Source organism: Bombina bombina, chromosome 5 (assembly GCF_027579735.1).
Source record: "Bombina bombina isolate aBomBom1 chromosome 5, aBomBom1.pri, whole genome shotgun sequence".
NCBI classification, from domain to species: Eukaryota; Metazoa; Chordata; class Amphibia; order Anura; family Bombinatoridae; genus Bombina; species Bombina bombina.
The window spans coordinates 366,329,318-366,353,205 of NC_069503.1; the positions used below are offsets into that span (position 1 = coordinate 366,329,318).

At 40.2% G+C, this 23,888-nt stretch overlaps 1 protein-coding gene across 1 annotated transcript in view; it reads right to left on the reverse strand.

Annotated features, from left to right (window-relative positions):
* Positions 1-23,888, reverse strand: part of JAZF1 (JAZF zinc finger 1) — a 619,397-nt gene that overhangs the window by 180,233 nt on the left and 415,276 nt on the right. Inside the window, exon 3 of the mRNA XM_053714185.1 lies at positions 2,450-2,646. Coding sequence (XP_053570160.1) covers positions 2,450-2,646 — 197 coding nt within the window. The remainder of the gene's footprint in view (positions 1-2,449; positions 2,647-23,888) is intronic.

Here is a 23,888-nt window from a genome sequence, read left to right on the forward strand (position 1 = left end):
TTCGCAATTTTAGGTTTCTCGCTGAAATTATTTACAAACAGCATGTGCAATTATGGCACAAATGGTTGTAAATGCTTCTCTGGGATCCCCTTTGTTCAGAAATAGCAGACATATATGGCTTTGGCAATGCTTTTTGGTAATTAGAAGGCTGCTAAATGCAGCTGCACATCACACGTGTATTATGTCTAGCAGTGAAGGGGTTAATTAGGGATCTTGTAGGGATCTTGCAGGGTTAATTTTAGCTTTAGTGTAGAGATAAGCCTCCCACCTAACACATCAGACCCCCTGATCCCTCCCAAACAGCTCTCTTCCCTCCCCACACCACAATTGTCCCCGCCATCTTAAGTACTGGCAGAAAGTCTGCCAGTACTAAAATAAAAAGGTATCTTTCATTTTTTTTAATTTTTTTTTTATAGCATATTTACATATGCTGCTGAGTAGGATCCCCCTTAGCCCCAAACCTTCCTGTTCCCCCCCCCCCCCCAAACAGCTCTCTAACCCTCCCCTCTACATTATTGGGAGTCATCTTGGGTACTGGCAGCTGTCTGCCAGTACCCAGTTTACAAAAAAATATATATTTTTTTCCCCACTTTTCTGTAGCGTAGCTCCCCCCCCCCAAGACTAAACCCCCACCCCCTCCCAGATCACTTAGATTATAGCGTTAAAGTTTTTATTTTTTTATTCCCCAAACAATTTTATTCCACAAACTCTGTTCTATAGTGTAATGGTTCCCACCCGCTCCCTCCCCGTGCACGTGACCGCCCGCCCGCCTCCCCTGTGCATGCGCGCGTCCGTGCGTGCCCCCCAGCGATCCCGCCCACCTCTGCACTCAGCAATACATCGATGGCTGCCCACCCACCAACGATTGCGGCCATCGATGTCCGGTGCCGAGAGAGCCACAGAGTGGCTCTCTCTGGATCGGATGGGGAAAAATGTTATTGCAGTGATGCCTCGATATCGAGGCATCACTGCAATAACCGGAAAGCGGCTGGAAGCGATCAGGATCGCTTCCAGTCGCTTTCAACCCCAACGTCGTACAGGGTACGTCGCTGGTCTTTAAGGACCAGTTTGTGCAAGACGTACCGTGTACGACGTGTGTCGTTAAGGGGTTAATATAACTGTGTTGGTTATGCAAAACTGGGGAATGTGTAATTATGTATCTTTTAAAACAATAAAAATTATATTGTAGACTATCCCTTTAAGAAATAAGTCTTTCATTGTTTATTTAGCGCTGTGTGCGGTTAATAACCTATAAATCATAGAGATGGAGTGTTTTCCTCTCTTGGTATCCCTTGTTGAAAAATAATACGCACACATCCTACACTAGTGGGAGCTGTTACTAATTGGTGCCTGCACACATTTGTCTCTTGTGATTGGCTGACTGGATGTGCTTATATTGCTGCCAGTAGTGCAATGCTGTTCCTTCAGCAAAGGATAACAAGAGAACAAAGCAAATGAGATAATGGAAGTAAATTGGAAAGTTGTTTAAAATGGTATGTTCTATACAAATCATGAAAGAAAATATGTTTAAAACCTTTAAGCATACATCAGAGTTGCATGAGCCACAGACTGCTCAGGGAAGTGCTGGTAGCATTTGTGAAGTTGGCGAAGATGAATGTGCTGCATGTTTTATGCACATTACAGTTATTACTAAAACAGCAATACTATTCACTAGATACATTCTGTAATACGTCTATTGCTACAATGCTTTTAATCAAAACTGAAATATTCTAATGTGGATTTTATTTTTGGCTATAATGTGCCTTTAATGCATCATTTTCACATTGTTTTAAAAAGTATGAGCTAGTTAAGTGCATAACCTGTCAGCTCTGAAGGACGCAGCCTCCTCCCCTATTGTCCGATTCATACATTTAAAAAAAATCTAAATAGTTCTGGGTGCATCTACACCTCCTAACCCTTTGTTACATGTTTAGAAGCTTTTCATTCTCAATTCCCTGAGCTCAATTAAGCATTATTTAGTCTTACCACTCATTATATCTTCTTATTAAGGACCCAGCATTATTGATAACTTCTTCACATATGTGCAATAATGTAATGTAGGTGACAAACCCAGACCACGCCCCTGAGGTGCTTCTCACTGATGTCTGTAAAGTCTCCAAGACCCCGTTCTATCCAGCAAGACTTTTTTCCCAAAACAAAAGAGACACGCAAGTGTCTTATACTTACAAACCTTTATATATTCCCTATTTCAAGCAAATTTCCTGAAGTTGTTGGGGTTGTAATTGATGTTCTACTTTGTAAGCTCTTCTCTTTTTATAAGCAAAATATAATGTATTGGGCACTTCATTCAGCTATAGATGTCTATGGCAGCATCACCCAGACACAAATTAATCCATAGAAAATATAGGTGAAGAGATGCTTAATGTGGCAACCTCACAAGCATCTATGACTCTAATTTAATAGGATGAGAATAGCAATTGTCACTTACCTGTGGGGGTGCTACTTCGGAAAGAGGAAGATGGGGTGATTGGAGGGGTGACCGGTGGGGTGAGACTACCGCTGCCATGCCGTGGTGGTGTGGAAACATTCCCCCGGGACACAGAACCTGACAATGTCAATGACAGTTTGGGCTGAATTTTTTTCTTCAAAGTTTCTTGTTCCCGACGAGCTGCATCAGTCATAAATCTAAAACAGAAAAAATGTTAAATATATTTTTTCCATTAAAAATTAAGCTCAGTTAAATGTCTGAACGCACAGCACTCACCAGAAATTGAATGTGGCGTTATTAGACATAAACAGTCTTGTAATGCTAAGTAGCAATAAAGGAACATAATAATGCAATAATAAAATATTCTAATATTATTACTGCTTATGTGCTCAACCCCTCTGCAAGGAGGATAAACACATAGTTAAATCTCTAACCAGGACAGTGATTGGTGGCTACATGTGTATGTTGCTCCTGATTGGCTTGCAGACTGTGTCCTGCTCAGGAGTAGCAATTTACATGTGACTTAAACAGTGGTTTTAACCCCTTTATGGGCATTTGTTAAATAATAAAATGTTCTAACACATTAGAGCATTGGAATGTTACATTAATATGTCCCTTTAAGTTAAGCGAGCTCTAGATACCTAAGTAGCAACTTTCCTCAGAGCTCTCCAGTAAAAGGCAGAGTATAAAATGACTCCAACACAAACTTTACTTCTGTAGTTTCACACAATTTCTTAAAACCCGTTTATGTTCCTATGTATTTTAAATGATAGCAGAATTTGCTGAAAATAAATCTCTAATTCTACAAAACTATAAATGGTTTAATATAAAAATGAATGAGACAATAGGCAGCTGATAGTGATCTATGTGGTCAGATATTCTATAATTGGTGCTCTGACAAAATGCTGACTGACATTTGGCCGACAGACAGAATGCCGAAGCATGTTCCGAGTTCGGCCGAGGGCAGATACGCTCCAGAGTGCTCTGTTCTAATCAGATTCTCGGGCACCGCAACCGCCTCTGGGAACCTAACCATGGGTCCAAGCCCGCACGTCTTGTAATTCTGTGTCTGTGAAATTATCTATTGATCAAATCTATCTATCGAATTTATCTATCTATCTAGTGCATCTATTTATCTATCTATCAAATCTATCTATCTACCAATATCGTGGTCGGACTGTTATCTGACAGCCACTTGTCTGTCTGACTATTATCCGTCGGCCAAATGTCCGTCGGCTAACAGTCCGGCCACATCTATAATTACCTCCCTGTTATCCAGGTAACAAACCATGCAAGGACTTTATTTATATATACATGCTATTATTATGTTTATGATTATTAATATGTACGTTATTAATATATATTCCTCCCACACACATAAACCAGTGCCATGAGTCCAAAAAACCCCCACATAAAAGAAGACAACAAAAGACAGACATATCCATACATCAATATAAAAAAGATCCACCAAAGGTTATATAACAACCCCTAAGTAAGCCTATCCAAGCCAGACCGGCCCTTTTCCCAAATACCTAAAGAAAGAGAGAAATATATTCTTGCTTTTAGTTTAATTTCCAAATGTTCTTATTAAGCTCCTATATTTGCTATTTTCCCCTTTCCTTCTTTAGTTCAGAGTAGCCACCCTACAGCTGGTAGGGCAGATAACTCACGTCAGCTTCCCCTTAACCAATATGGAGTACCATCTCCTCTCTTTGTTTGTTTTTCTTATAACAATCCTAGAGGTACACCATATTGATATTTACTTATCCAAGTGTCGAACAAAGTGACATACACTCACTAGTTTTACACTATGTAGGGGTACATTAAATTAGCAAAGAGTACCACTTCCTTTTTGCTTATTTATAAGGAGGCAGAGAGAAAAATACAAGTTTAAATACACTCCAACATAGGGGACTATAGCATGTATAGTATAGTATGTTATTAATAATTTTAACTAATGGACATCACATACAACCAGCTGGGGACCTAGAAAGGATCATCAAAAGCCCTACTGTGTCTAGAAAGAGCACAAGCTCAGACCAAGGGGTTTAAACCTAACTGAAGTTAACTAAAAATTGTCTTGTTACTTCATTCCAACACACCCTGTCTAGATGTACAAACATATTGATCCTGGTTCATCCTGGCTTATACCCAGTATCTAGCTAGCACACAAAAAATGTCCCCACTTTCTGTAACCGGTATCAGTACCGCAATGGCTGAATTGTATGTATGCATATATATGTGTAAAATATCATGTATTATTAAGTACAAAGCATTTAGAAATTTGTTTGTTATAAATTCTGTTCCATCGGTCTCTTGCAGAACGGGGTCAATGTTATTAACTTGGGAGTGACCAATACTCTATCTATTTTAGACAATATCGTGCATCACAAGAGTTAATGATCTGAATGATCTTGATTGGCCGCTCACATCCTTATATTGATCCCGACCAGCAGAGACTGATATCTCTGATGAAGCGCATGTGTTCATGCGCAAAACGCGTTAGATGGAGCTCACCTAACTTGTTGTAAGCCTGCATTGCAATAAACTCCATTACTGACCTCAGGACTCAGCTTCCTTTTTCCTCATTTCATATCTACCAATATCGTGGTCGAACTGTTATCTGACAGCCACTTGTCTGTCTGACTATTATCCGTCGGCCAAATGTCCGTCGGCTAACAGTCCGGCCACATCTATAATTACCTCCCTGTTATCCAGGTAACAAACCATGCAAGGACTTTATTTATATATACATGCTATTATTATGTTTATGATTATTAATATGTACGTTATTAATATGTACATGCTCTTAAAGGGACAGGGTTTTTTTTCATGATTCAGATAAAACATACAATTTTAAACAACTTTCCAATTTACTTCTATTATCAAATTTGCTTCATTCTCTTGTTATCCTTTGCTGAAGGGACAGCATTGCTCTACTGGCAGCTAGATGAACACATCTAGTTAGCCAATCACAGGAGACACCAATCAGCAGCTAGCGCCCACTAGTGTAGTATACATGAATATTCATTTTTAACAAGTACATGTTACCAATATGCAAGTTAATAATATGTACATGCCGTTACTAATATGTATGTTACTTGCGTACAAGGTGACGACACGAAGCTTGGGAGTGCCGCCCACTAGGCCACCAACAATCCCCGGCCTGTAGTGAGAGAGAAGGGCTTGTCATGCGCATCAAAGGGGTTAAAGGGACATAAACCCAAAATTGTTTTTTATGATTCAGATAGAGCATGTATTTTTAAAAAACTTTCTAATTTACTTTTATTATCAAATTTTCTTTGTTTCCTTGGTATCTTTTGTTAAAAAGCTCAGGCGTGTGACCGTGTTTGAAGAACTATATGGCAGCAGTTTTGCAAGAATGTTATCCATTTTTTTGTATGCTCTGTCTGAATCACAAACGAACATTTTTGTGTTTCAGATCCCTTTAATTTATAAAAATGTATATATTTTTGGCACGTAAAAGGGTTAGATTTCCGTTGTATATTTTGATGCCAACAGGAAGTGCATGCTTGTGTACAAATGGACCTTATAGACTGACAGCTCATTGGTGATAAGCAGAACTCTCACTGCTATATTGGTGCACAGTGATACACCTCACAATTAGTTTTTTATCATTACAGGTAGATTTACACAAAGCAGCAAGAACTTGTCCTTTTCAAACCCCACGTAAAACAATATGGAGCACAAAACTACCAAAAAGTGGGTTAAGACTCATCACTACTGAGCCCTAAATGAGAATGACTTGGTGATTAAGCGCATTTTAATGTTGGTACTAAGCACAATAACCCAGGCACTCTAGCTAGGCAAGGGACACTCTGGAGGGGTCACTCTAATTAGACAGGGGAGACTCTAGCTATTTAAGGGCCACTCTAGCTATGCAAGAGGACAGCATGCACAAATGATTTCTAGCATCACTGATCACTTTACTTAAAGGGACATTAAACACTTTGAGATGGAAATATAAAATGATAAATTGTATATATAAAACAACTCTGCAATATACTTTATTTATTTTATCCTCTTTGCTTGTAATTCCATTCTAAAATTGTGAGCTTTTCAGTTCCTGTTAGAAATGGAAGTGCAGAACACTGTTAAATCCAGCACAACCATTGGCTGCACACTCTAATGACCTATGTATAACTGTCCATAATTGGCCACAGCAGAGAAGGTAACACAAGTTACAACATGGCAGCTCCCAGTGTTTTATAGACACTAAAACTTTACACTTATTTTGTCACTTTTTAAACAACTAATGAAACTTTAAAAAATACATCTACATGTTAGTCATGGACTAATCTTTTCTTTGAATGCATCATTCTATCTAGCATGTATTTAGTGTTTAATGTCCCTTTAAAATAGAACGTTACATAATACAAAGCAGGTGCAAATGAGGATGATTTTGGATTCACTGAACCCATCAAGACCTTCCTAGTGGTTTAATTTAGTAAGGATCTGTGAGACTTGCTGACCGGAGCCTCAACACTTAAAATAACATTTTCATGGAAACAAAGTCCATTACAAAATGTTTTTGACCATAGGTTCATAATGGGACCATAACTCCAAGAGGCAGTGAGTTATTTATTTATTTTTTTACAGATTATCTGTGCAGTAAACAAAGAGGCAAAGACCTATACATTTCAAAAACATACACAAAAAATAATAATAATTAAAAAAAATCACCGACTGTCTATAGAGCATTTTGTTGTGCATTGGCACATTATTTGTATTGGCATAAAAATGTATAGCAGAAAAAAATGCAAAATAAATGATCAAGATAGCTGCAATTTTGTAGTTGAATTTGAAAGTGTTGTAAAAGGTAATAATACATACACACTCTTATACAACACACACACATGATTAAGAACCAAGTTATGGTTTGAAACGTTGTTTGTATGATGGACCCTGCAAGGAAACAATAAAGGTCTTTTAAATTTTACTGGAGGCTGGAAAAACAGAATTTATGTTTACCTGATAAATTACTTTCTCCAACGGTGTGTCCGGTCCACGGCGTCATCCTTACTTGTGGGATATTCTCTTCCCCAACAGGAAATGGCAAAGAGCCCAGCAAAGCTGGTCACATGATCCCTCCTAGGCTCCGCCTACCCCAGTCATTCGACCGACGTTAAGGAGGAATATTTGCATAGGAGAAACCATATGGTACCGTGGTGACTGTAGTTAAAGAAAATAAATTATCAGACCTGATTAAAAAAACCAGGGCGGGCCGTGGACCGGACACACCGTTGGAGAAAGTAATTTATCAGGTAAACATAAATTCTGTTTTCTCCAACATAGGTGTGTCCGGTCCACGGCGTCATCCTTACTTGTGGGAACCAATACCAAAGCTTTAGGACACGGATGAAGGGAGGGAGCAAATCAGGTCACCTAAATGGAAGGCACCACGGCTTGCAAAACCTTTCTCCCAAAAATAGCCTCAGAAGAAGCAAAAGTATCAAACTTGTAAAATTTGGTAAAAGTGTGCAGTGAAGACCAAGTCGCTGCCCTACATATCTGATCAACAGAAGCCTCGTTCTTGAAGGCCCATGTGGAAGCCACAGCCCTAGTGGAATGAGCTGTGATTCTTTCGGGAGGCTGCCGTCCGGCAGTCTCGTAAGCCAATCTGATGATGCTTTTAATCCAAAAAGAGAGAGAGGTAGAAGTTGCTTTTTGACCTCTCCTTTTACCGGAATAAACAACAAACAAGGAAGATGTTTGTCTAAAATCCTTTGTAGCATCTAAATAGAATTTTAGAGCGCGAACAACATCCAAATTGTGCAACAAACGTTCCTTCTTCGAAACTGGTTTCGGACACAGAGAAGGTACGATAATCTCCTGGTTAATGTTTTTGTTAGAAACAACTTTTGGAAGAAAACCAGGTTTAGTACGTAAAACCACCTTATCTGCATGGAACACCAGATAAGGAGGAGAACACTGCAGAGCAGATAATTCTGAAACTCTTCTAGCAGAAGAAATTGCAACTAAAAACAAAACTTTCCAAGATAATAACTTAATATCAACGGAATGCAAGGGTTCAAACGGAACCCCCTGAAGAACTGAAAGAACTAAATTGAGACTCCAAGGAGGAGTCAAAGGTTTGTAAACAGGCTTAATTCTAACCAGAGCCTGAACAAAAGCTTGAACATCTGGCACAGCGGCCAGCTTTTTGTGAAGTAACACAGACAAGGCAGAAATCTGTCCCTTCAGGGAACTTGCAGATAAACCTTTTTCCAATCCTTCTCGAAGGAAGGATAGAATCCTAGGAATCTTAACCTTGTCCCAAGGGAATCCTTTAGATTCACACCAACAGATATATTTTTTCCAAATTTTGTGGTAAATCTTTCTAGTTACAGGCTTTCTGGCCTGAACAAGAGTATCGATAACAGGATCTGAGAACCCTCGCTTCGATAAGATCAAGCGTTCAATCTCCAAGCAGTCAGCTGGAGTGAAACCAGATTCGGGTGTTCGAACGGACCCTGAACAAGAAGGTCTCGTCTCAAAGGTAGCTTCCAAGGTGGAGCCGATGACATATTCACCAGATCTGCATACCAAGTCCTGCGTGGCCACGCAGGAGCTATCAAGATCACCGACGCCCTCTCCTGATTGATCCTGGCTACCAGCCTGGGGATGAGAGGAAACGGCGGGAACACATAAGCTAGTTTGAAGGTCCAAGGTGCTACTAGTGCATCCACTAGAGCCGCCTTGGGATCCCTGGATCTGGACCCGTAGCAAGGAACTTTGAAGTTCTGACGAGAGGCCATCAGATCCATGTCTGGAATGCCCCACAGCTGAGTGACTTGGGCAAAGATTTCCGGATGGAGTTCCCACTCCCCCGGATGTAATGTCTGACGACTCAGAAAATCCGCTTCCCAATTTTCCACTCCTGGGATGTGGATAGCAGACAGGTGGCAGGAGTGAAACTCCGCCCATAGAATGATTTTGGTCACTTCTTCCATCGCCAGGGAACTCCTTGTTCCCCCCTGATGGTTGATGTACGCAACAGTTGTCATGTTGTCTGATTGAAACCGTATGAACTTGGCCCTCGCTAGCTGAGGCCAAGCCTTGAGAGCATTGAATATCGCTCTCAGTTCCAGAATATTTATCGGTAGAAGAGATTCTTCCCGAGACCAAAGACCCTGAGCTTTCAGGGATCCCCAGACCGCGCCCCAGCCCATCAGACTGGCGTCGGTCGTGACAATGACCCACTCTGGTCTGCGGAATGTCATCCCTCGTGACAGGTTGTCCAGGGACAGCCACCAACGGAGTGAGTCTCTGGTCCTCTGATTTACTTGTATCTTCGGAGACAAGTCTGTATAGTCCCCATTCCACTGACTGAGCATGCACAGTTGTAATGGTCTTAGATGAATGCGTGCAAAAGGAACTATGTCCATTGCCGCTACCATCAACCCGATCACTTCCATGCACTGAGCTATGGAAGGAAGAGGAACGGAATGAAGTATCCGACAAGAGTCTAGAAGTTTTGTTTTTCTGGCCTCTGTCAGAAAAATCCTCATTTCTAAGGAGTCTATTATGGTTCCCAAGAAGGGAACCCTTGTTGACGGAGATAGCGAACTCTTTTCCACGTTCACTTTCCATCCGTGAGATCTGAGAAAGGCCAGGACAATGTCCGTGTGAGCCTTTGCTTGAGGAAGGGACGACGCTTGAATCAGAATGTCGTCCAAGTAAGGTACTACAGCAATGCCCCTTGGTCTTAGCACAGCTAGAAGGGACCCTAGTACCTTTGTGAAAATCCTTGGAGCAGTGGCTAATCCGAAAGGAAGCGCCACGAACTGGTAATGTTTGTCCAGGAATGCGAACCTCAGGAACCGATGATGTTCCTTGTGGATAGGAATATGTAGATACGCATCCTTTAAATCCACCGTGGTCATGAATTGACCTTCCTGGATGGAAGGAAGAATTGTTCGAATGGTTTCCATCTTGAACGATGGAACCTTGAGAAACTTGTTTAAGATCTTGAGATCTAAGATTGGTCTGAACGTTCCCTCTTTCTTGGGAACTATAAACAGATTGGAGTAGAACCCCATCCCTTGTTCTCTTAATGGAACAGGATGAATCACTCCCATTTTTAACAGGTCTTCTACACAATGTAAGAATGCCTGTCTTTTTATGTGGTCTGAAGACAACTGAGACCTGTGGAACCTCCCCCTTGGGGGAAGTCCCTTGAATTCCAGGAGATAACCTTGGGAGACTATTTCTAGCGCCCAAGGATCCAGAACATCTCTTGCCCAAGCCTGAGCGAAGAGAGAGAGTCTGCCCCCCACCAGATCCGGTCCCGGATCGGGGGCCAACATTTCATGCTGTCTTGGTAGCAGTGGCAGGTTTCTTGGCCTGCTTTCCCTTGTTCCAGCCTTGCATTGGTCTCCAAGCTGGCTTGGCTTGAGAAGAATTACCCTCTTGCTTAGAGGACGTAGCACTTTGGGCTGGTCCGTTTCTACGAAAGGGACGAAAATTAGGTTTATTTTTTGCCTTGAAAGGCCGATCCTGAGGAAGGGCGTGGCCCTTACCCCCAGTGATATCAGAGATAATCTCTTTCAAGTCAGGGCCAAACAGCGTTTTCCCCTTGAAAGGAATGTTAAGTAGCTTGTTCTTGGAAGACGCATCAGCCGACCAAGATTTCAACCAAAGCGCTCTGCGCGCCACAATAGCAAACCCAGAATTCTTAGCCGCTAACCTAGCCAATTGCAAAGTGGCGTCTAGGGTGAAAGAATTAGCCAATTTGAGAGCATTGATTCTGTCCATAATCTCCTCAAAAGGAGGAGAATCACTATCGACCGCCTTTATCAGCTCATCGAACCAGAAACATGCGGCTGTAGCGACAGGGACAATGCATGAAATTGGTTGTAGAAGGTAACCCTGCTGAACAAACATCTTTTTAAGCAAACCTTCTAATTTTTTATCCATAGGATCTTTGAAAGCACAACTATCCTCTATGGGTATAGTGGTGCGTTTGTTTAAAGTGGAAACCGCTCCCTCGACCTTAGGGACTGTCTGCCATAAGTCCTTTCTGGGGTCGACCATAGGAAACAATTTTTTAAATATGGGGGGAGGGACGAAAGGAATACCGGGCCTTTCCCATTCTTTATTAACAATGTCCGCCACCCGCTTGGGTATAGGGAAAGCTTCTGGGAGCCCCGGCACCTCTAGGAACTTGTCCATTTTACATAGTTTCTCTGGGATGACCAACTTGTCACAATCATCCAGAGTGGATAATACCTCCTTAAGCAGAATGCGGAGATGTTCCAACTTAAATTTAAATGCAATCACATCAGGTTCAGCTTGTTGAGAAATGTTCCCTGAATCAGTAATTTCTCCCTCAGACAAAACCTCCCTGGCCCCATCAGACTGGGTTAGGGGCCCTTCAGAAATATTATTATCAGCGTCGTCATGCTCTTCAGTATCTAAAACAGAGCAGTCGCGCTTACGCTGATAAGTGTTCATTTTGGCTAAAATGTTTTTGACAGAATTATCCATTACAGCCGTTAATTGTTGCATAGTAAGGAGTATTGGCGCGCTAGATGTACTAGGGGCCTCCTGAGTGGGCAAGACTCGTGTAGACGAAGGAGGGAATGATGCAGTACCATGCTTACTCCCCTCACTTGAGGAATCATCTTGGGCATCATTGTCATTGTCACATAAATCACATTTATTTAAATGAATAGGAATTCTGGCTTCCCCACATTCAGAACACAGTCTATCTGGTAGTTCAGACATGTTAAACAGGCATAAACTTGATAACAAAGTACAAAAAACGTTTTAAAATAAAACCGTTACTGTCACTTTAAATTTTAAACTGAACACACTTTATTACTGCAATTGCGAAAAAACATGAAGGAATTGTTCAAAATTCACCAAATTTTCACCACAGTGTCTTAAAGCCTTAAAAGTATTGCACACCAAATTTGGAAGCTTTAACCCTTAAAATAACGGAACCGGAGCCGTTTTGAACTTTAACCCCTTTACAGTCCCTGGTATCTGCTTTGCTGAGACCCAACCAAGCCCCAAGGGGAATACGATACCAAATGACGCCTTCAGAAAGTCTTTTCTAAGTATCAGAGCTCCTCTCACATGCGACTGCATGCCATGCCTCTCAAAAACAAGTGCGCAACACCGGCGCGAAAATGAGGCTCTGCCTATGCTTTGGGAAAGCCCCTAAAGAATAAGGTGTCTAAAACAGTGCCTGCCGATATTATTATATCAAAATACCCAGATAAAATGATTCCTCAAGGCTAAATATGTGTTAATAATCAATCGATTTAGCCCAGAAAAAGTCTACAGTCTTAATAAGCCCTTTTTGAAGCCCTTAATTACGATCGTAATAAACATGGCTTACCGGATCCCATAGGGAAAATGACAGCTTCCAGCATTACATCGTCTTGTTAGAATGTGTCATACCTCAAGCAGCAAGAGACTGCTCACTGTTCCCCCAACTGAAGTTAATTGCTCTCAACAGTCCTGTGTGGAACAGCCATGGATTTTAGTGACGGTTGCTAAAATCATTTTCCTCATACAAACAGAAATCTTCATCTCTTTTCTGTTTCTGAGTAAATAGTACATACCAGCACTATTTCAAAATAACAAACTCTTGATTGAATAATAAAAACTACAGTTAAACACTAAAAAACTCTAAGCCATCTCCGTGGAGATGTTGCCTGTACAACGGCAAAGAGAATGACTGGGGTAGGCGGAGCCTAGGAGGGATCATGTGACCAGCTTTGCTGGGCTCTTTGCCATTTCCTGTTGGGGAAGAGAATATCCCACAAGTAAGGATGACGCCGTGGACCGGACACACCTATGTTGGAGAAATCACTTCTTTGGACTTCACATTGGGGTTTGGCTAACCCATTCCTGTGCCCCAGGACATCAGTAAAGGTGCTGTCTTTCACCACTATATTCAAACAACACACACACACTCATACAAAACACACGCGCACACACTCTCATACAACACACAAACACACTCTCATAAAACACACACACCCATAAAACACACACACACTCTCTCATACAACACACATACACACTCTCATACAACACACACGCACACACTCTCATACAACACACATACACACTCTCATACAACACACACACCACACACTATCATACAACACACACACCACACACTCTCATACAACACACACACCACACACTCTCATACAACACACACACCATGCACACTCTCATAACACACACACCATGCACACTCTCATAACACACACACCATGCACACTCTCATAACACACACACCATGCACACTCTCATAACACACACACCATGCACACTCTCATAACACACACACCATGCACACTCTCATAACACACACACCATGCACACTCTCATAACACACACACCATGCACACTCTCATAACACACACACCATGCACACTCTCATAACACACACACCATGCACACTCTCATATAACACACAAACACACTCTCATAAAACACACACACCCATTCCTGTGCCCCAGGACATCAGTAAAGGTGCTGTCTTTCACCACTATATTCAAACAACACACACACACTCATACAAAACACACACACACACTCTCTCATACAACACACATACACACTCTCATACAACACACACGCACACACTCTCATACAACACACACATACACACTCTCATACAACACACACACCACACACTCTCATACAACACACACACCACACACTCTCATACAACACACACACCATGCACACTCTCATAACACACACACCATGCACACTCTCATAACACACACACCATGCACACTCTCATAACACACACACCATGCACACTCTCATAACACACACACCATGCACACTCTCATATAACACACACACACCATGCACACTCTCATATAACACACACACACCATGCACACTCTCATATAACACACAAACACCATGCACACTCTCATATAACACACACACCATGCACACTCTCATATAACACACACACCATGCACACTCTCATATAACACACACCATGCACACTCTCATAACAACACACACACCATGCACACTCTCATATAACACACCCACCATGCACACTCTCATATAACACACCCACCATGCACACTCTCATAACAACACACACACCATGCACACTCTCATATAACACGCCAACCATGCACACTCTCATATAACACACCAACCATGCACACTCTCATATAACACACACACCATGCACACTCTCATATAACACACACACCATGCACACTCTCATATAACACACACACCATGCACACTCTCATATAACACACACACCATGCACACTCTCATATAACACACACACCATGCACACTCTCATATAACACACACACCATGCACACTCTTCTACAACACAAACTCTCATACAACACACACACTACACACACTCTCCTACAACAAACACACACGTCACGATCCTGTAAACATGGTGTTATGACCCAGTAATAGGTCCTGACCCGTGGTTTGAAGAAGGCCGAACTAATCTATTTCCTGGTAACAGCAGTGCCATTGTTCTATCGAGAACTCCAATTCATTGAAAACTCCAATCTGATGTCACTTCCGGTGATTCCACACTTTTGATTGGTACTTGACAGGATTCCCAAACAATCAGATTGGCACTGTAATTGTCCATCTTCACTATCTATTTTTCCTCCGCCTCGGGGGTTCAAGGCGGGTGAAGCCCCCATTGTAAACATCATTCCCCAAGGTTTACTTGGGGTGTATGCCAGAGGATCGGCGGGGCGCCCCCCAAGATAGGAAAAAACAGATAGTGGAAATAGAAGAGCCACCAGAAGTGACATCATATTGGAGTTTTCGAGGAATTGGAGTTCTCAACAGAACACCCTCCTCTACAGATATGCAGATACCGCAAAAACAGTGCATCTCGCAAAGGGTTTTTTACTGCTTTTAAAGGGATAAAAAAGTTAAAAATAAAATGTGTATGAGTGCATTTCAGTTTGAAATGGAAGCATTTTTGCAATATACTTCCATTAGCTAAAATGCTTCTAGAAAAAGTTATTACTGTTATTCTGAGGCATACGCTCATATCCTGTGAGGGCCCGTGCACAGCATTTAAACACCACACCTGCTCAAAGAGCTGGCAGGGGTATATATTGCTTCTGGGAAGACTTAATTTGTGTCATACAGACCACCACCGGCTCTCTGCAAAGGTGTAGCGTTTGAATACTGGCGCATGGGTCATCATAAGATATGTGCGTATGCTGCGGAAAAACAGTAATATCTTTTACTAGAAGCATTTTTTGCTAGTGAAATTATATTGCAAAAATGCTTTTATTTCAAATTTAAATGCACATTTCAATTTTTACCTTTCTCACCCTTAAAAGGGACAGTGTACACAACAATTTTCATATAACTGTGTGTAATAGACACTACTATAAAGAATAATATGCACAGATACTGATATATAAATCCAGTATAAAACCTTTTAAAAACGTACTTAGAAAGTTTCAACTTAGCACTTTTGATGAGGTTAGACTGGGACACCCACTGAAATGGGCTGAGAAAGTAGGAAGAACAGACACTCCCCTGCATATGAAAAGACCCATTATACAAACAGGAGCAAGCAGGACTCTGTAGACATCAGTATACATCTGATACGTTAGGGCTTGGATAGGAGTCTAAAAATCAGCACAATGTTATTTAAATATAAGTCATTCTATACATTTAAAAAAACCAAAAAAAAACCCTAGATGGGTTATATAAATGGATCATCTACAAAACATTTATGCAAAGAAAAATCTGGTGTACAATGCCCTTTTAATGCATACATTACAATATGACTCACAAAAAAATTGTAATTTAGAAAAATTATACAAAATGATTAAATAAAATAATTAAATAAAGATGTGCAGTAAAAATGTGATTTGTTTGCATTCAAAATAATAATGAAATTGCTCTGCAAAACTGGTATTTTGTAGAAAAATTAAAAATTTTATTGAAATTATGCAAGTCATTCTCTAAACATTTTCCACCTTCTTCGCTGTTTTTTCTTACAAACTGAAAAGTTTGATTGTGCCCCTGCTAACTTCACTCTCCCCAGCAAGCTCCAATACTTTCTATGGGAGACGTTTTGCAAGGAACAGCCCCTGCGAGAATCACGTCGGGCTCAGCAAAATTTTGATTATTGTGCCCACAGGCTCAGGCAAACAAGGGAGGAGTCTGGTACTAAATTGTAAGGCTGCCTTTGGTCTCTTATTAGACAGCAGGAAGTTTGTCAAACCCGACCAATTTGCTTCACTTGCATCTTTTTCCACAATGGCAATTTTCACTAAGGGGACAGTAAAGTCATAATAAGACATTCATGATTTAGACAGAGAATACAATTTTAAAAAAACTTTCCAATTTACTTATATTATTTAATTTGCTTGCTTCTCTTGTTATCCTTTGCTGAAATTTTTATCTAGGTAAGCTCAGGAGCAGCAAAGAACCTAGGTTCTAGCTGCTGATTGGTGGCTGCATATATATATATATATATATATATATATATAATATATATATATATATATATATATATATATATATATATCGATTGTCATTGGCTCACTAATGTGTTCAGTTAGAAACCAGTAGTGCACTGCTGCTCCTTCAACAAATACCAAATAAAGGGAATTTGATAATAAAAGTAAACTTGAACGTGGTTTAAAATGTTATGTTCTACCTAAATCATGAAAGAAAAATTTTGGGTTTCATGTCCCTTTAAGAGAGTTTCACCAAATATGTGGTTTGCTTTTATACGCCAGATCGCTAATGCACTGAAAACAAACCAAGTAATACAGAGAGGCTTAGGACATGGAAAAATCAATGCACGGCAATCTTTAATAATTCTCTAATGGAGAACACAGCCACAGAAATACTGGAAAAGATCACATGACTCACTTAACGTTAATTGGTGTTGGGTACAAAAAACTGTAACTATTGTTTTAGGGGACGTCAATATTTGAACAATGCTTTTCTTTGCTCAGAGACAAGCCTTAATGAACAACCACATTACTTAAATTAAAGCAATATTATGACTTTACAATGCAGCAGTTGCAATTTTAACAATAAATGCCTATTTCTGCAGGCTCCTGACGCTGCTCCAAAACTATTACCATCTGACAGCTGGACTTGATGGAGTCCTATGATTTCATACTTGGTGCAGAGCACAAAGAATGGACTCTGCCCACAATTTTTAGGCTGTTTACCAGACGTAGACTAGACTGTAGGAAAAATGATGCTAAAGGGATGTTCCCTCCCCCAAGCACAATCCGTACGGCTAGGTCTAATATGATACAACAGCGCACTCTGCAGGGCATGGAAGAGCAAACGACGTAAGTAGTGCAGAAATACCATATCATATATGCTTGCATGAATGGTTTGTCATAATGCATATGCTCTTCATTTAATTAAAATAATGTGATCAAAATATGTTTTCTATCATAAATAAAAAAACATTAATTCTACACCAATATTCACAAACTGGATTGTCTAAGTGACTGAATCCAGTGGACCCTTCACAGAATATAATCACTGAACTCTAAATGCTAACGGAGAAAGATTTAAAGAGACCTCAAATACCTCTTGCTTTTGTGTAAGAAAAATGTGCCAAAAAGCAAAATCTGTAACCTGGGTTTTTAAAATGCTGAAAACCGCCTTTTTGATTTGCAGCAGGTTACAGAACTTGCTTTTTGGCCTCTCTAGGGACCATTCAAGAAATACAATTTTACACAAAAGCAATAGTTCTTTTAAATGGACAGTATAAACATCTTGAGATTTTTATATAAAATGTTTAGTCATGCATAAGGAAATTACTTTGCAATATATTGTCATTATTTTTTGCCATTGTTTATTTTGCCCCCCTTCACAAAATTTAGCTCTTAAATTGAACAATTTCTAATTCTCAGAACTTGAAATGCACCTTGCTGACTTCTCATGGCCAACCCTGCTTTATATCTGTCCCTAATTGGCTTTATCAGATAATAACTGCAAAACAATTCATTTTATACTAACTTTATGACCAGGACTAGTCTTTGCTGTCTCAGACTGAAGACCAGTTTGACTCCTCTAAATAAGGCAAATGGTGGGCAGACTTTGGTTATTGAAAAATAACTGCAGTAAAAAGATGTTAATTTGTTTTAAAAACATTAACACTTGGCTGATGTATTATTGTATAGCAACACAACAGAAATGCCTTGTAATTACAAAGTGTTTACTGTCCCTTTAAGTGAGTCCTCTCTCTAACATCTGTTTTATGGCACTTATCCACCAGAACAGCCAGCAACAATAATTACATGTTTATTTTGCATAAAAGGGAACAGTTTCACATTTTTACATACATAAAAAAAAATCCCTACAAAATCTGAATGACAAATTACAAACTAAGTGGTTTTTACACAAGATACAAACTTTCATATGGTTTACATACAAATATGCCAGTGCTTACATGATTTTTACACACTTGAATGAACACAAAAAAAGCACATATGGCTTGACCTGCGTACACATGAAGTACAAAATGCGCACGTGCTCCCCCTGTTATTTTCCGCTCCACCTGGAGTATAAAATGCCAGAAAAAAAGAAAGTATTGAATGTCTATCCCCCCTAAATGTAGCTCCATTTTAGAGGAAGAAGCACAGTATTCTGCAAGTAATATAGTTCATTTTTTTCAGTTTCAGTATTGTGATTCTGCAAATATAGACTCTGATTCCCAGCATGCATTGTACAGCGCTGGGTAATGATCTTCCAGGAAGGCAGAAGGTTTTGCATGATGTCATGCCCTTTCTTCTTCCATTCTGTGTATGTATATGTGGGAGTATTTTCTGACCCTTTACACAAGTTTATATATTTATTTGTATGGTCAGACCCTCTGCGCAAGTGGTAGTGGGGGGAAGGGGAGCACTGTGCCAGTGATATTAAACTATGCACCATGTTATATATTTATATATACTGTATAACTCCACTCCCACTTTTTAACAGCAGCAAAGAATAAGGTATCTCATCAATGGCCATCTGCTCTGCGTTAACACTTTCTGCGCACATACTGGTATAGTTTGTTAAAAGTTTTGCCAATAGCACAAATAGATAAATGGATATTTTGTATATCTTAGGTAATGTTCTGTTAGCAGTTTTAGGGTTTATATGTTAGCTCTTTTGTATTTAATTTTGGTTTTCTTTTTAATAACTGTATAATGTAACAAATCAAATAAGCAAAACAATACATAAATTAATAAATACAAATATATGCTCCTTCTATTTTCAGTTATAAGCAGTTTGGACAAAGACATAAAAAAAAGGATGTAGCTTGAGGGCCTGTGTTTCTGGCGAGCCTGCAGGCTCGCAAGAAACAGCAGTTATGAAGCAGCGGTCTAAAAACAGCTGCTCCATAACCTGTCTGCCTGCTCTGAGCAGGCGGACACACATCGCCGAAAATCAACCGATTGATTGGCTGCGAATCTGCAGGGGGCGGCGTTGCAGCTACTGGTGCAATGCTGAATACGGAGAGCGTATTGCTCTCCGCATTCAGCGAGGTACGCCAGACCTTTGATAAATATCCCTATATATATATATATATATATATATATATATATATATATCTATATATACACACACATACTATAATTGCGATGGTAATGTCCGTCACCGTCGGCATCCCGGTGGATTCCGAAAATGTCAGGGTGGTGAAAGAATCCACCGGGATGCAGCGAAGGCAAACGGAGCATTACAAAAGCAACACCTAATCACCCACATTAAAATATTTTTATTAAAAAACTAACCGCTCGCATCAAGTATTAAAAAAAAAATACTGCCTGCACAAAATATAACAAAAAAAAATCCTACACAAAGTATTAACTTGTAAACCGCAAAACCCCCACATCGCAATAAACCTATTTACCCTATTAACCCCTAAACCACAAAACCCCTACATCGCAATAAACCTATTTAACTTATTAACCCCTAAACCGCAAAATCCCTACATCGCAATAAACCTGTTTTCCCTATTAACCCCTAAATTGCAAAATCCCTACATCGCAATAAACCTATTTACCCTATTAACCCCTAAACCGCAAAACTCCTACATCGCAATAAACCTATTTACCCTATTAACCCCATAAACCGCAAAACTCCTACATCGCAATAAACCTATTTACACTATTAACCCCTAAACCGCAAAACCCTTACATTGCAATAAACCTATTTAACTTATTATCCCTTTAAACAGCAAAACCTACAACGCAAATAACTATTTAAATAACTAAATACAGTACACTAACCTAACACCCCCTATCCTAACACCCCCTAACCTAATACCCCATTAAATAAACCCAAATTACCTAAACTAATACATTCTAAAGTTACAAAAAATACAAAGAAAAACAGAATTTATGCTTACCTGATAAATTACTTTCTCTTACAGGTGTATTCAGTCCACGGATTCATCCTTACTTGTGGGATATTCTCAATCCCTACAGGAAGTGGCAAAGAGAGCACACAGCAAAGCTGTCCATATAGCTCCCCTCAGGCTCCGCCCCCCCCAGTCATTCGACCGACGGTTAGGAGAAAAAGGAGAACCATAGGGTGCAGTGGTGACTGTAGTTCTTGAAAATTAAATTTGAACCTGACTTAAATATCAGGGCGGGCCGTGGACTGAATACACCTGTAAGAGAAAGTAATTTATCAGGTAAGCATAAATTCTGTTTTCTCTTACTTGGTGTATTCAGTCCACGGATTCATCCTTACTTGTGGGATACCAATACCAAAGCAATAGGACACGGATGAAGGGAGGGAACAAGTCAGGTAACCTAAACGGAAGGCACCACTGCTTGCAAAACCTTTCTCCCAAAAATAGCCTCCGAAGAAGCAAAAGTATAGAATTTATAAAATTTGGCGAATGTATGCAGTGAAGACCAAGTCGCTGCCTTACAAATCTGTTCAACAGAAGCCTCATTCTTGAAAGCCCATGTGGAAGCCACAGCTCTGGTGGAATGAGCTGTAATTCGTTCAGGAGGCTGCTTACCAGCAGTCTCATAAGCCAATCGGATGATGCTTTTCAGCCATAATGAAAGAGAGGTAGCAGTCGCTTTCTGACCTCTCCTCTTACCAGAATACACAACAAACAAGGATGATGTTTGTCTGAAATCTAACACCACATACTCTTTACCCTCCCGTGGAGATGCTACTTGTTAGAGCGGCAAAGAGAATGACTGGGGGGCGGAGCCTGAGGGGAGCTATATGGACAGCTTTGCTGTGTGCTCTCTTTGCCACTTCCTGTAGGGATTGAGAATATCCCACAAGTAAGGATGAATCCGTGGACTGAATACAACAAGTAAGAGAAATCTAACATTACAGAAAATAAAAAAATCAAATTACCAAATTTAACAAAATTAAACCTAATCCCTATTAAAATAAAAATGACCCCCAAAATAAAAACACCCCCTACTCTAATAATAAGATACCAGTAGCCCTTAAAAGGGATTTTTGCAAGGCTTTGCCCCAAGATAATTAGCTCTTTTACAAAAAATATACAAAGTGCCACCTAACATTAAACCTCCCAAAATAAAAGAACCTAACACTAAAAAACCTAAACTACCCATTACCCTGAAAAGGGCATTTAGCTCTTTTTCTGCTCATCCCTAATCTAAATAAAACAAATCCCCCCAAAAAACCCTTAAAAAATCCTAAACCCCAGGTTGGTACTCACGGTTCCTGAAGTCCGGCGGAGAAGGTCCTGTTCCAGGCGGTGAAGTCTTCTTCCAGGAACATCCCGCACGGAGCGGTGCTGAAGACTAAAGACCGCGGAGCTGAAGACCGGCGACCGAGGAGCCATAGAGCGTGGAGGATCCTCTTCGTATGATCACCGCCATACACTGAATAGTGAATTCAAGGTACACGATTAAAGATGGCATCCCTTGAATTCCTATTGGCTGATTTGATTCTTTCAATTCAAATCAGTTAATAGGATGAAAGCTACTCAAATCTTATTGGCTATTTAAATTAGCCAATAGCATGAGAGCAAGTGAAATTCTATTGGCTGATTTGAATAGCCAATAAAATTTCACTTGCTCTCATCCTATTGACTAATTTAAATACCCAATAGGATTTGAGTAGCTTTCATCCTATTGGTTGATTTGAATTGGAAGAATCAAATCAGCCAATAGGAATTCAAGGGACGCCATCTTTAATCGCGTACCTCAAATTCACTATTCAGTGTACGGACGGAGATCGTACGAAGAGGATCCTCCACGATCCATGGCTCCTCGGTCGCCGGTCTTCAGTTCCAGGGTCGCCGGTCTTCAGCTCTGCGGTCTTCAGTCTTCAGCATCGCTCCGCACAGGATGTTCCTGGAAGAAGAGGTTGCGCTTGGAAGAAGACTTCACCGCCTGGAACAGGACCTTCTCCACCGGACTTCAGGAACTGTGAGTACCAACCTGGGGGGTTAAACTTAGGATTTTTTTAAGGGTTTTTTGGGGGGATTTGTTTTATTTAGATTAGGGATGGGCAGAAAAAGAGCTAAATGCCCTTTTAAGGGCAATGCCCAAACAAATGCCCTTTTCAGGGCAATGGGTAATTTAGGTTTTTTAGTGGTAGGTTCTTTTATTTTGGAGGGTTTAATCTTAGGTGGGACTTTGTATATTTGTTTTTTTTAAAAAGAGCTGATTATCTTGGGGCAATGCCCTGCAAAAAAGCCCTTTTAAGGGCTACTGGTAGTTTATTATTAGAGTAGGGGGTGTTTTTATTTTGGGGGGTGTTTTTTTATTTTAATAGGGATTAGGTTTAATTTTGTTAAATTTGGTAATTTGATTTATTTATTTTCTGTAATGTTATTTTTTTTTATTTTTTGTAACTTTAGAATGTATTAGTTTAGGTAATTTGGGTTTATTTAATGGGGTGTTAGGTTAGGGTTTGTTAGGTTAGGGGGTGTTAGGTTAGTGTACTGTACTTAGTTATTTGCATTATGGGTTTTGGCAGTTTAAAGGGTTAATAAGTTAAATAGGTTTATTGTGATGTAGGGGTTTTGCAGTTTAGGGGTTAATAGGGTAAATAGGTTTATTGCAATGTAGGGGTTTTGCGGTTCAGGGGTTAATAGAGTAAATAGGTTTATTGCAATGTTGGGGGTTTGCAGTTTAGGGGTTAATAGGGTAAATAGGTTTATTGCGATGTAGGGGTTTTGCGGTTCAGGGGTTAATAGAGTAAATAGGTTTATTGCAATGTTGGGGGGTTGCAGTTTAGGGGTTAATAGGGTAAATAGGTTTATTGCGATGTGGGGGTTTTGCGGTTTATGGGTTAATTAGTTAAATAGGTTTATTGCGATGTAGGGGTTTTGGGGTTTAGAGGTTAATAGGGTAAATAGGTTTATTGCGATGTGGGGGTTTTGCGGTTTAGGGGTTAATAGGGTAAATCGGTTTATTGCGATGTGGGGGTTTTGTGGTTT